This window comes from Vombatus ursinus, unplaced genomic scaffold, assembly GCF_900497805.2.
Source record: "Vombatus ursinus unplaced genomic scaffold, bare-nosed wombat genome assembly UNPS02001287.1, whole genome shotgun sequence".
Taxonomy (NCBI): Eukaryota; Metazoa; Chordata; class Mammalia; order Diprotodontia; family Vombatidae; genus Vombatus; species Vombatus ursinus.
In genome coordinates, this window is record NW_020941065.1 from 17629008 (window position 1) to 17643740 (window position 14733).

General features: G+C 47.6%; 1 protein-coding gene across 3 annotated transcripts in view; it reads left to right on the forward strand.

Annotated features, from left to right (window-relative positions):
- NF2 (neurofibromin 2) overlaps window positions 1–14733 on the forward strand; it is a 128494-nt gene that overhangs the window by 43600 nt on the left and 70161 nt on the right. For all 3 annotated transcript variants that reach the window (XM_027863517.1, XM_027863507.1, XM_027863524.1), the window contains exons 2-4: window positions 4522–4647; window positions 6290–6412; window positions 12160–12243. In XM_027863517.1, the coding sequence (XP_027719318.1) occupies window positions 4522–4647; window positions 6290–6412; window positions 12160–12243 (333 nt within the window). The remainder of the gene's footprint in view (window positions 1–4521; window positions 4648–6289; window positions 6413–12159; window positions 12244–14733) is intronic.

Here is a 14733-nt window from a genome sequence, read left to right on the forward strand (position 1 = left end):
CCACTGCACCACCTAGCCACCCCTCTTCATTCATTCATTCATTCATTTATTTATTTATTGGCTAGGCAGTGGGGTTAAGTGGCTTGCCCGGGGTCACACAACTACTAAGTGTTATGTGTCTGAGTCTGGATTTGAACTCAGGTCCTCCTGAATCCAGGGCTGGTGCTCTATCCACTGCACCACCTAACTGCCCCCTTAAATGGGATTATATTTAATTTTTTATTTTTTTTTTTGGCTAGGCAGTGGGGTTAAATAACTTGCCCAGGGTCACACAGCTAGTAAGTGTTATGTGTCTGAGGCTAGCTTTGAACTCAGGTCCTCCTGAATCCAGGATTGGTGCCCTATCCACTGTGCCACCTAGCTGCCCCCCCTCCCCCCGCTTCCATTTTCGTTCCTTTTATTGGATCGTTGTCCAACTCACGCTCACTCACTGTGGATGTCCCCCTTGGTTCCCTTCTCATTTCTCTCCATGCTCTCAGTACTCAGTGATTTAACCATCACCCATGGATTCAGGGATCTCTGTGTAGATGATTCTCCTATCTATTTAACCGGCCCTTACCTCTTTCTTGAGCTCTACTGTTTCACTACCATCTGCCTATTAGACATCTCTAAGTGGATATCCAGTAGACAAGCAGAACTCATTATCTTTCCCCTCAAACCTTTCCCTCTTCTGACCTTTGCTGTTATTGTCATGGGCACCGCCATCCTCTCAGTCCCCCAGAATCGATTTCTCGGTGTCATCCTCGACCCCTCACCCTCATACCCGTGGCCAGTCGCTTGCCCAGTCCTGCTGCTTCTCTCTTCATAGAATCTTTTCTGTATGCCCCCCTTCTCTCCTCTGACACCGTCAACACCCCACAGGCCTTGGCACCCTTTCTCCTGGACTGTTGCGCTAGTTTGCTGCTGATCTTCCGGCTTGGAGTGTCTTCCCACTTAGGACATTGTTCTCTCAGCCACCAAAGTGCAGGTCTGGTGGCTCTGCCTTAAGACGGAGATAGAAGAAATCCCTGGAGAGTGGTCTGAGCACCTCCCCTACCCACCAGCGCAAGTGGCTGAACCAAAAACCTACCTGAGCTATGGCTAGGCCAAACAGTTCTGCTGCCAAAATTCTGGGGTTTCATTTTGCTCTCCCCAGGAGTCGTCCTTCAGGTCTGCATACCCCATCCTGAAACCCAGGCCCTCTTTGGGCCACAGAGGATTAGGCCAGGGTTTGAGAGCCAGGGTGGTCACTTAGAGAAAGGGTTAGGTTTGCTGGAGGGGAGCATTGCAGGGAAATTGTGGGAAGGCAGGCTCAGGCTTTGAGGGAGGGAAAACTTCTAACAAGTAGAACTGGCCCTGCTGAAGATGTTGAGGGCCTGTGGGATATTGAAAAGACCTAGAAGGAGGCCTAGAGAGATGCTGGGGAGAGGAGTGGGGCAGAATTATGGAAGAAGAGGAAGAGGGGGGACAGGGAGGGAGAGTTGGGATCTTGGACAGCTGGAAGGAATGTTTGCTATAGGCTAGAGCTAGACCATTACTGACAGATTGTGTCTTTGTAACCTTTACCATTTATTTCCGCCGATCTTTGTGCCAGGCTGTCATTACTGTCCTTAATTGTTTAGTCACATTGGATTCTGTTGTCTAGGTGAGTCTTGGTTGGTTATAGGGGAGAAGGGATTTCCTTTCTGGACAGGCCAGAGGTGGCTTGCGAAGGTCCACGTGTGGAACTCAACATGACTCCTCCGGTGGCCGTGAAGAGCACAGGTCTCTTGAAAATAAAGAAAGCCGGGGGGCAGCTACGTGGCGCAGTGAATAGAGCTCCAGCCTTGGAATCGAGAGGACCTGAGTTCAAATGTGGCCTCAGGCACTTGACACTTAACTAGCTGTGGGACTCTGGGCAAGTCACTTAACCCCTATTGTCTCACCAAAAAAAGAAAAAGCAAAAGAAAAGAAAAGAAGGAAAGCCTACTCTCTTAGTGATGTGTTGTTTACAGTGGCTGGCACTGCGGCCATCCCTAATAGGGTTTGTTATTTCATTGCTTTTCTGAGCTGGGCCCTGAAAAGGACCGGGAGTAGTGTCTACATTCTCGTTGATGGGTTGATATTCCTGAGCTCCAAACCAAACCTCCTGTCCGGACCCGGGAGGCGGTAGTCCCCATGTCTGTGTTTTTTGTATTTGATTGTAAAGTTCAGTGCAAATATACAGAGCAGTGCAGTAGAACTTCATTAATACAGTATCTCAGTTGAGAATTCAAACTCCCAAGTCCAGAAATTTGGTTAAAATTCCCTTAGTAACTATAGCTTAGTAGTGTTCTGTGTAGAACTTGTCACCCACATCCGCCCTAATGAGCAGGTGCGAGTGTGATGGGATGCGATGGGATGTGTTGCTTAGTTTGGGGGAGTTCCAGCTCAGAGCATCTTGACCTTTGGTCTCTCACCTTCTCCAGGGTTCATAGTGATTGTTTAGTGTTGCATTTTCTCGTTAAACAGCCGTTCATTTATAAGTCATGGACTGTGTTCAGGCTTAAAATAGTGTTAGGGAGAAAATATTCTGAAACTCAGGTGGTTTTTCTTTTCCAAAATAAATGTTATTTTAGTAAAGTCTGCACACTGGGATTAAAATGTTCTGGGAACTGGAAAAACCCTTAGCTTGATGGGGAAACTGGGGTGCGCACAACTGTCATTGAAAGTTTGACTTGTTAAGAGCTGGCAGAAATGGAACTTTGAGCAGCTTCACTTTATTTAAAATCACTCTTAGAACTCAAGCTCTTTCAAGCCGGAGAATAGGCTGAAGGGCCTGGGATGATGGTGGCTGGATAACCTGTGTCTCCCTGACTTCTCTCTGGGGAGCTCTTCTGCCTCTGGCCGCCTGCTTGTTAAGCATAGTAGCTGGGATCTGGCCTTTCTGTGCACTGGGCCCACTCCCTTATGATGACGATAGCAAAGGTAGTTGTTAAAACCGTTTCAGAGTCGGGTTTTAGCAAAAGTATCATCACTATGGCAAGCATTTATTAAGCACCTACTATGTGCTAAGCTGTGTACTACTACGTACAAAGAAAGGCAAAATAATCCCTGCTCTCAAGGAGTTCCCCGTCTGATGAAAGCAGCTCAAACACTTGAGGGTTTTTTTAGAATATTTTTCATTTTTGCTTATAATTTTAAAGAGTCCCTTAACCCCTGTCCCTTTTTTGATGATGCTAGGGAGTTTGGGGCACTCTTTTTCAGTGATTAACATTAAGCATGCTAAGGCCTTAGTGCCCCAAGGACAGCTAGCCAGGCAGTAGCCTCATCCCTTGGAGGGTGTGGCCCTTAGACCTGAATCCCAGCACACCACCGTTGCTCCCATCACTTTGGTTCCATTTATCTCTTGCTTGGGCATCTTGGAGACAGAAGCCAGGCCCCCCTTTTCCCCAGCAGTGGTTTGGATCGCTGGTCCACATAGCCCTTCTCCTGGAGGAGCCTGGGGCTGTGACCCTGGTTGATTTAACCAGGTTAGCCACAAGGGGGTAGCAGTGACCAAAGCTGAGGGAGGGAGGGAGTCACCTTAATGCTGGCGTGCGCCAGGATGCCAGCCTTCCAGATGGCTGGAAGCTGGGCCAGCAGGTCTGGGCCGGTAGCTTTCGTTTCAGGAAGAAAACCACACACAATCTCAGTTTCGGATTTTAGAATTGTGCTGTTGTGTCAGCTCGGGCAGGAGCTGCCTGCTTCTTGTTCCGTTTTCCTCGCCTGAGCAGGGGGCCTTTCAGGCCCTGCCCCCTTCACGTATCTCTCCCACCTTTGTTTCTTACCTTTCCGATGCCCCTCCGTAGTGTCACATTGTAGTTATCTATCGTACTTGTGCCTGATTTCTCCCCTTTAGAGGGGTGGTTCCTAGGGAACAGGGACTCTGTTTCATCTAAACTTTGTTTCTCCGTGTTGTTATGGACGTTGTGGTTGTTTAGATGTCTTTTATTGTCGTGCAGGACTGTCTTCTTACCCTCCACATTATTGATTCCACTAGCATTTATCAAATTCCTACTATGACACTAACAAAGTTGAAACATAAAACAGAAGGACTAGTGGTTAAAACCAGTTATTTAGTTCTGAAACAGCCTTTTTAATTCCCCTTAATCACAGGACAGAGTAATGACTTTAAAAATGTTGAACTAATGTTTCTGCAAGCTAAGCGTCCTACTGGGTTCACAAACCATATTAGCCTCATCTGAAGGTTTGTACTGGTTGTTCTTAGCACCTTTGGAAAGAGTGGAATCTGCAAGGAATGTCCCTGGGAGGTGCTCGGTGTGTTTGCTTCATAGTTATCAAATCCTTAAGCTTCAAGTGACGTTTTCCACCTATAGTAGCTAACTGCCTTTGCTCAGTATTATTGGGAAAGTCCATTTTAGGTTCTGTGTTCATCAGCCATCTTCAAAGGAGCTTTGTGTTTTGGAATCCTGAAACCGGAAAGTGCCAATACAGAGAAAAGATCCTAACGCGGGCTGCATGAGGGGAGAGTCTGTTATTGTTGTTGTTTTTCAGTGCTCTCTGCCGTTGGTTCTATTGCAGATGAAATGGAAAGGGAAGGACCTGTTTGACCTGGTGTGCCGGACTCTGGGACTACGGGAAACCTGGTTCTTTGGGCTGCAGTACACAATCAAGGACACCGTGGCCTGGCTCAAAATGGACAAAAAGGTTGGGCCCCGAACTTGGACCGGGGGACCAAAGGGATGGTTTTATCCCAGCCCTTTTCCTGAGCATGTGCTTGGTTTTCATATTGACTTGTCAGGCCCTTGGAGGTCTTTGCTGAGGAGAAGAGAGTCCTTCATACCCACCGCAGACAGGAAAGCAGAAGGCAGTCTCTGCTTCCAGGCTCTACTGGTCAAGTCACATAAACTAAGATGAAATTACTGCTGACCCAGTTTATTTATCCTGTATTGCTAAGCTGCTTATGACTGACTTTCTACCCTTCAGTTGATCGAGCCACTAGCCTGTTCTTGTAAAGAAAAATGTCTATTTCTTTCCCACGTGCGTTTTTGCAGTTTGTGTATTTAAAAGGCTGTGTCAGAGCTTCTACTCTTCTGCTGGGAATTTAAGTTTTATATTTTTGACTGACTCCAAGGTCCCAACTTGAATTCAGATGATAATCCAAGGGAATAGAGTTCCCTGCAGGCCATTTCTCTATCAGGCTTCCTGGGGCAGGAGAAATTGTGTTTCTCCTGCAGTTTGGACGTGGGTCTCATGCTTACATTTCTGACTCTTCAAAATCTATACTAATTATGTGCCTAACAAAGTATGGAAGCTTTTTCTCACTTTACTTTCAGTCTTAACATCTAAACTGTGCGTGTCAGTGTGTACACATATTATTATGGCCTGACATATTGGAGTCCCTTGCAGTCAGAAACACCCAGACAGAGTTCACAGCAAGGACTCTTGGACGTTGGCTGACATGAGCGGCCGTGACTCTGGGTTTTTCCCTGATCTGGGTGATTGCACGTGGAGTTTGAGCAGGAGAATTGTACACCCCCAAAACTGTAGAACTTTTCTGTGTCTCCTTTTGCAATTCTAAACAAAATGAGTTTGAATTATGTCTGACTGCTAGGAAAATTGATGATGGATTGAGGGCATAAGGAGCTATGGAGTGTACCGCTCAGAGGAAATAAATTATGACATGTTAATGGAACTTTGTAGCTTGCGAGATGACATGTTTGTCCCCTGAATTCAAATGCATTCTGGGTAGCAGATGGTTGACATTAGGGAAGGTAGTGGATGGAGTTGCCAGACTGGCCAAGGGTTCCCAGACTAGGGCCCACGGGCCTCCAGTGTTCCTGGAAGCATCTCAGGAGTTTACTGCAAATCAGTGAGATCACGGTGGCCAGGCTTTTTTTCTGTCCTGCCCATCACCTCCAGGCTCCACTCCAGTACATGGACTAAGGTTGGGCAGGAGGAGACAGCAGTGCCCAAGGGGCTCTACAGACCCCTGACAGGGACAACCGGTGGCCCAAGCAGGACCCGGTCACAAGCTGGCAGGTGTATGGCCATGGTTTTTGACCTTGAAGACATCTCTTTTACCTTTATCTGAACTAAAGACGTAATGTTGCTCATCTTCCTTCCCTTCCAAAACAAAAGCAGCATCCGTGGAGGTCCTAGAGATTAGCTGAGCTCTGTAACAGCAGTGTAGGGTGAACCTCTGTAGCACTTAGTGCTGAGTTGTGCATGCTGCATGTTGCCGAGTCATGGCCTCTGGGAGCCGGCGGGCCACATGCACGAAGGGAGTGGTGCTTTGGACACGGGCCCGACTCTCACCTTGTTGACCTTTTGCCCTGCAATTTTTCAGGTGCTGGATCATGACGTTTCAAAGGAAGAGCCAGTCACCTTTCACTTCCTGGCCAAATTTTATCCAGAGAATGCAGAGGAGGAGCTGGTCCAGGAGATCACACAGCATTTATTCTTCCTACAGGTATCCCAGTGTATCCCTGCTGTCCCTTTTACTTCTGAGGCGAATGCCCCAAATGCAGTGGCAAGGTTTGGTTTAGAGACTTCCTCTAGGGTCTTCTGGATGCCTGTCTTATTGCAAAAACACCTGCCCCAGGAGATGAGCAAGGCATGCCCTGCAGCTCTGGACAGGAAGAAGCATGAGAGTCACCTTGGCTGAGGTGAGACCACGTGGGCCCGTAGATTTAGGGCTTGAAGGGGCCTTTGGAGGTCACCTAGCCCACAGCTTCTTAAACTTTTTCCGCTCTCAACTCCTTTAGCACTTCTTAAACTGTGAGTCGAGACCCCTTGGGGTCTTTAAGAAGTGCTGAGGTCCTAGCCCATCTCCCTCCTTTAATAGCTAATCAAAATTGAGGCCTAGAAGGGTGACAATGCTTGCCCACTTGCTTGTAGCCCATAAATAGCAGAGTTGAACCTAGGTCTGGTTCCTAAATCTGCTGTCTTCTCTGCTGTACCACAGAATATGAGGAGAGAATATTGAAAATGACATTCATTCTTCATGTAAGTCTTGACATGTAGAGACATAGATTGTATTAGAGGAGATCCTAAAAACTAGTCTGGACTCCTTATGTGACAGATAAGGAAACTGAGGCTGAGAAAGGTGAAGGGATTTGCCCATGGCCACGTAGCCAGTTGTACGGCTAGAGCTGGACCCCAGGCCCTTGGCTTTTAATCCATTGCTCTTTTCACCCTCCTTCCTCTAGGCTAAAAATGTTCTTTGTAGGCTCAGTCACTCAGTGAGCATTCACTCAGCCCTAGCAGAGACACCAAGCTTTGAGACGCCACTTTTCTTTGTGTAGTGCTTGGAGTCTGGTAGGGGATAGGAGCCGTTCACAGATGGTTAGAAAACGAAGTCATCCATGATACAGACATCAGTCGATACCAAGGGTTTAATAAGTTCCCCTGATGCACCAGACACTGGGAGCCCCAAGAGCCCTCTGACCCTGCATGAGTCTGCACAAGGCAGTTTAGGGGGCTGTGCTAGCCGCCGAGGGGGTCAGGACGTGGTTCGTGGAAGAGGCACTGCTGAGGAGGGGCTGGGGGAGTACATTCCAGGCGTTGGGGAGAGCCAGTGAGAAGGCATGGACACAGGAAGTGGAGTGTCATTTGGGGGAAGTACATTGCAGGAAGGGTCTGGCTGGGCAGCAGAATGTAGGAAGGTAGGAGAGGCAGGCTGGGGCGAGGGGTAAAGCCCCTTAAAACTCAGATAAAGGAATTTATATTTGATCCTCAAGGCAATAGGGAATCCCTGGAGTTTATTGAATAGGGGAGTGACTGGGCCAGATCTGCCCTTAGAGTATGGACTACAAAAAGGAGAGGTCTACGGGGATTAGGGGGCTATTGTAATTGTAATATTGTATTGTTAGAGGGCCTGACATAGGTGGTGACTGAGTATGAGTGGAGAGAAGGGGATGATGCTGGAGGTGTGGTGGGAGCAGCGGCAGGATTTGGTAACTGATGAGAGTTGTGGGTGGTGGAGAGTGAGGAGTTGAGAAGAATGCCAGGTTAGCAAACCCAAGGGGGTAGAAGCGTGATGCTGTCCTTGGCCAAGGGAGGGCATTCAGAGAAGTGGTGCTTTTGGGGTGAAAGACAACGAGTTTTGTTTTTGATATATATTTGGATATGTTTTGTTTTGGGTAGATAACCAAATAAAACCTATTTGGATTTATTGAGTTTGAAATGCCTGTGGGACATCTAGTTTGAAATGTCCAGTGGACAGTTGGAGTACAGAAGAAAGATTAGGTGGGGCCAGATAGTAAATTTGGGAATCATCTGCATAAAGATGATAATTAAATGTGTGTATACTGATGAGGGTATAGAGAAAGGAGCAGAGGGCCCAGGGTCCACCCACGGTTAAAGAGCACCATGAGGATGATGAACCAGGAAAGGAGTCTGATGAGACAGGAAGGAGGAGGAGGCCTGGAGTCAGGAGGACCAGAGTCCAAATGCAGCCAGACATTTACTAGCTGTGTGGCCCTGGGCAAGTCACTTAAAAAAAACCAATTAATTAGGGGGAGTAGAAGGATTGCCTCATTGCAGTGAGGGCTCAGTTGAGGACACATGACAAGTTTGTCACGGATCCAGTTACCTTGGTCTGGCTCTGTTGGACTTGAGGCAAGGGATAGAAGTGACGAGGAAGGGTTGGGGCTTGGCCTCTGGGTCAGGAGGGAAGTGAACAGAGTTGGATGAGTTGGGCATGGTGTCATTATTAGGGAGAGGAGAAGGTGATCTTAAGGCATGGGTGAGAGGCTAAACCTGGTGGGATTGGAGCTACAGTGAGGCCAAAGAGTAGTTTGAGGAGGGATGAGGTGCAGGGACAGATGGCACGGCAGGAGATCCTGCAGTGAGACATGTTTCCTGCGTGTGACAGATCCAGGAAGACTTCGTGGAGGAGGTGGCTTTTGAGTTGGGCATTCATTCCCAAAGGAAGGGCATTCCTGGCACAGGGCAGTGTGAGCAAAGAGATCAAGGACCACGGTGGGTATGCCTAGTATGGAGGAAACAGGGAAGCCAAGGCAGGTGCCAGCTGGTGGTGCCAGGGGTGATCCTGGGGGTGACACGAGGACTGCCAGGTAGACAATTTTGGACTCCACCCTCCAGGCCACAGAAGACCTTGGAGCAGAGGCCCGGCCAGGCCACACTGATTGGCTTTTTTTGGCCAGATGAATGAATAATTGGTACAGGAACTCCCAGTGAAGATTGGCCCCTGCTCTGCAGTGCAGTTGCCTAGACAGCTGCCCGAGTCCCTTGCCAGGGGCACCCAACCTGTGCATGTTGGCAGCAGCCCTTGAGGTCTGGCTTCCTAGCCACTAGCCCATGCTGCCGCCTGATCCTGTAGCGCTGTGGAGATTGTATTGGGGTCACGGGGACAGTGGAGATGGGATTCCTGTTAGGCTGAATGGGTGCTGATGAGGGCCAGGCCTAGGGCAGTGACCACGGGAATAGAAAATAGGGCGCCTGTGAGAAGGTTTGCACGTGTAGAATGAGTGGCAGGTGCCGAAGGAGAAGGGGCTCAGTGGGGGGGCCCCAGGCGATCAGAGCGGGGAGAGCATCTCTCCAGGCACCAACCTCGCCCATGTTGAGGAGAATTTCTCCCTCTTGTGAGCTCTAGTAGGCCTATGGCTTTTATCATATTCTGCCTTGCACTGTAGTCCGCCATGGTTTATCTCCCTTACTTGATCCGTGAAAGTTGGGAGAATTTGTTAGCCACTTTTGGATATCTCACAACCTCTAGTACTTTGCAGCTAGGAAGTAGTCAGTAAACCATCCTTTATCATTCACCTACTGTGTGCTAGGCACTAGGCTAAGTACTGGGGATGCAAAGAAAGGCAAAAGGGAGACCTGCCCTCAAGGAGCTCCCAATCTAATGGGGAGACCACATGCTGATTACTAGGTGCAGACTAGCTGGAGAAAGGAGAGGTTGGGAGTATGCAGAGAGATTAAGGACGCCTACCTGGGAAAGGCTTCTCAGGCTGAGAATTGAGCACTTGAAATGGAAGCAATGATTTGACCCATGATGGAGGCAGCAAGCTGGGTCGTTGGGTTATTCTGGGGTTGCTGGGTGTGGTCTGCAGGGACAGGAGAAGGCCACCAGTTTCACTCGTCCTCCTATTTTCTATCCAGTCACAGCCCTTCCACAATTTCATGGTTAGTTACCAGCGATTTGTGCCCGAGCTGCCTCTCAGGCCCAAAGGTGCCAGCTGTCAGTAATATAAAAGATTGCTGAGGGTAGGGGGAGGAATAATTACATCATTTCCCAGAAGTGAATGTTATGTCTATCATGTAGTGCTGTTATCGTTAATTTGAGCCAGAGCCCTCAGCATATTGTTGTGCTCAGTGAAAGTTAAATTTAATAACAGACTTTTCTCAAAAAAAAAAATTACTTTCTTTCAGTTAATCTTCCTCTTCTACTAGAAGAGGGGAGCTGAGCATAGTAGGGGATACACGAAGGTACTTTCACATCCCTCCCCACCGTGAGGTTCTGTCATTCTGCAGAGAAGACAGGGTGCCAGCCCTCCCGGACCCGAGAGTCGAATAGGGACGATAAGACATTGTACGTGGATGTAATTCAAATCAGGGTTTGGGTCACTTAATAAAACTTATTTTCACTGGTATTGGAGATAAGGGGCAAAGTGCTATGGGAGCATGGCACCCCTGTGTTATCGTCAGCTCCTCAAAACTCTGACGTGGGTGGAGGGTAAGCATTGATTCTGCAGCTCAGTACAGATGAGCGCGATGACTTGGCAGGCCCGAGACCCGCTGCCATCTGACTTGGCTACTTCAGTGGATATCTGGCATATACCGCTGCTCATTCTCTTGGCATTTATCTCAACCTGCCCAGGCCTTATCCTTCTGGGTAGTTCTGGCCCATGTCACCTCCCTTCCTTCCCTGTATTGTCTCTCAGTCTCACTCGTTATCACTGAACTGGTCGGTGCTTTGAAGAGTTTTTGCCCTTACTGAAGGGGGTGTGATGGTGCCATAGTTTGTCCTGGTCTGACTGCCAGGGCCTCTTCTATCTGGGTGCCATCTCAAAGAAAGGATCAGCATGAATTAATGTTGTACCAGAATGACAGTGTCTACAAGTGTAGCCAGACCAGAAGGCCTCCTGGACATGAGTTCGAGATGTACAGGGAAGGTGAGAGGACAGAGGAGGAGAGAGACAAAGGAGAGACACAGAACCTGGCAATCAGTTGAGAGTTAGCCTTGAAAAGAAGAGGTTTCATGTATGTATCTTCCCTCCCCTCCTCTTCTAAGCCACGGCATAAAAAGATAGAGGGGACACTTCTTTCCTGCATTTGGAAGCATCTAGGATTTAGTTTTTACTTGAAGAAAGCAAAGACAACTTTAAAACTAGGGAAGAAATCTTGAGTAGGATTGATTACTACATAACCATTGACTGGGCATGAATGATAGCCCAGGTGTTAAATGGTTCCCTTAAAAGTACATGGAAATGGTACATAGATCCTCTATGGCTTCCTCCCAGTTTTTCCCATATTGCAGCCTGAGTGTTTGGATGAAGATTGAACTGCAGTGTACGCTGGGACACCCATCAGACATGGCTATGTGAAATCATAGTCAACCGTCTTCATTTATTTGGGAGCTACTTACTCCAGTCAGCAAAGCTGTGTAACCCCCCCCCCCCCACCCCTTCATTTTGGGTGTCTGACATGACAGAATGGTAGGAGGCTATGTCATTTCAACATTGTGGCCTGAGAATTCTGTTTCCTGGACTTGCAAGCATTGAAAAGTTTAATGGTCAGACTTTATTGCTTCCATTTTCTTTGGAGTGAGCAAATAGAAAGGAATGGCTCTTTATCGGCTACAGTTCAGCGGGGCTGACCGTGCAGCTTTGATCTTGTGTTCAGACTCGGCAGGGGCCCAGTGAGGAGCTCCAGTTAGAGCTGTTGCTTTGGAGATTTTTTTGTGTTTAGCTCTAACCTGGTCTGACAGCACAGGGTTTCAGCTTCAGTCCATGTCAGTTTGTTTGATAGTAAAGATCTTGTTTTTGCTTATCCGGCGTATGATAAGGTGAAGATAAGCTGTCTTCTTAATGTGACAGAGTCCTGGAGTCTCTGTCAGTAAAGTCTCATATTCTGTGTTGGCCTGGTTGGGCAGACCTCGTCAGAACGAGCTGCAGCCATCTGCCATGGCCGTCATGTGTCGGGTGGACCACGTATGCCTTCTCACATCTCCCTTGGTGCTCTGTGTAGGTGAAGAAACAGATTCTGGATGAGAAGATTTACTGCCCTCCTGAGGCGTCGGTGCTCCTGGCTTCCTACGCAGTCCAGGCCAAGGTAGGCTGTGCTCCCGGTGCTGCTGAACCTGGGACTGAGATACCTGCCCCGGGGAGGAGGGGGGTCATGGCTGCGAGGGAGCTGGCTTGTTTTTAAGGGTCACTGTTGCCTTCTCTTTTTAAACCACAGTTAATGTGGCTCCCCTAGTGAGCCTTCTTTTCCGAGTGAAACACTCTGCCCCCTCTAGGCTCCCACCTAAGTTGGTCATTATAATTTATCTGGATTTGACTGTCTTGGGTGGCAATTTTCATTTCCATCATTGTTGTTGTTGTGTATTGTTATTCGAGTTCTGCATCAGTCCATACCCATCTTCCTGTGTTTGTTGGAAAAGCCCCAGCCACTGTGCTTGCCTTGACTATTTTCGCTAGACAACGTACTTTTTCTTCTGTTGGTGGCTACTCAGAACTGATCCATTACGTGCTGTGCTCTGCCCCATCTCTGCATTCTTCCTGAGACACGATTGCCACCCCTTCTGAATCTGTGGAGGGATTGGACAATGCCCTGCCCTCTAGGGACGCACAGCCAACGTTTGCTGGCCTCCCACATTCTCAAGTCTGGATATCTCAGAGGTGGAAGTGGCTTTGAAGGTCATTGAGGCCCGCTGCCTGGCCTGCTTTTAGAGGACTTTATTTAAAATTACGAAGACCCCTCTTAGCTCCTGGGCTGTACAATAATGGGTGACAGTTCCCATTGAGCCTGCTGGCCAGAGTTTGCCAACCCTGAATCCAGACTAGAGTAGGATCCTGAGGCCCGAGGGATTAATTGAGTGACTTGCCCAGGGTCACATCGCTTAATTATTGGAAGGAACTAGAATCAGAACCCAGGTCTTTGACCCCCCAGCATCCCTTTACCTGCCGATCTCAAGGTTGTAAGTCTGTTTTTGTAGAGAGTTTGGCACTGTGGAGTTGCTTAGCTTGTCCGCATCCATTAATGATAACTGTCCTGGACTTCGGCTTCCTTTTTCTTTTATCTGAAGGACCTAGCAGAGAAGACAAGACCAGCTTTCATCGTTTCTCCCTTAAAGGGAAAGGTCCCTTGTGAAACAGAAGCTGCCTCTGCTTGTTCCCTTCACTGCCTCCATTTCCCTGCTTGGCAGCACAGAGGGTGTCTCAAGAGTTCGGGTTCTATGATGATCTTGTCTGGGGGATGTTCAGCGTAATGGTCTTCCCAATTCTTTTATTTGACCTTTGCTTTGAAGGACAGATGAGGCATCTAATAGCCCTGTAACATTGATTAGAAAATGCATGATCACAGAATTTTAGAGCTAGGACATTGGATGCCGTTTACTAGAACCTTCTCATTTTATATTCTTGGACTTGGAAATTAGAGAAATTTTTATTGAATTCTCCAAGGTTATGGCCAGTCAGTGGCAGGGCTGAAGTCGGGCCACAGGTGCTCAGCTCCTGGGCCAACAGCATTCTTCCCACTCTACCAGGAAAACTCCTGATTTCTCAGCTCTTTGGGGGATGGGGACAGGAAGAGGGGTTAGCTTCTTATAACATTAACAATTATAATCATAATAATAATTAGCATTTTTGTAATGCCTTACGGTTTGCAAAGCATTTTATAAATATTAACTCATTTGCACCTCACAACAATTCTGGGACATAGATGCTAATATCCCCATTGTACAGATGAAGAAACTGAGATAGAAGTTAAGTCACTTGCTCAGAGTCACATAGCTAGTAAGTTTCTGAGGCCAGATTTGAACTCAGGTTTTCCCAACTCCAGTTTGGGAACTCAGCTCTACTCTCTGTGCCACCTAGATTTGCCTCTGTTATTGAAAGATGAATGCATGAGACAAAAGATTGAATAGTTAGTAGTGGAGGGGCTATGGGAGGTCTGGGAGCAATATATTAGTGGTGGAACTCCGAATTGATCCAACCATTTTGGAAAGCAGTTTGGAATTATACTAAGAAAGTGACTAAAATGTCTGTCATATCCATTGGCGCAGAGACTGCACTGCTGGGACTGTACCAAAGGAGATCAAAGAGAGTAAGAAAGGTCCCATGCATTGATAGCAGCATGTTGTGGGGTAGCAAAAGACGAGAAGCAAAGTGGTCCATCCACTGGAGAGCAGCTACCCATTCGTGGCATGTAAATGGAACCGAATACTGCTGGGCCATTAGGCATGATGTGTGTGAAGAGTTCAGAACAGTGTTTTGAGGAGCAGAGAAAACGTTCCTCTCCCTCGGTGGCAGAACGTGCAGGTGACTAGGGATGCTGTCCAGCTCGGCTGATGTATTGGTTAGTTTTGTCAAACTTCTCGTATATTTTTATTCTTTGATACAAGAGATAGCTCTCTAAAGAGGGATGGATTTAGAAATGAAGATGATGAGTAGAATATATATTGTAAAAGTATATACATAAAATGAATTAAAAAAAACAGAACATAAGATTTTTTTCAGTCAGATCAACAAAGGTGCTTAAGGCAATTTATTCATCTTGTAACTGAGGTCTACATTCGTTAAGTATTCTCAAAACTTCAGG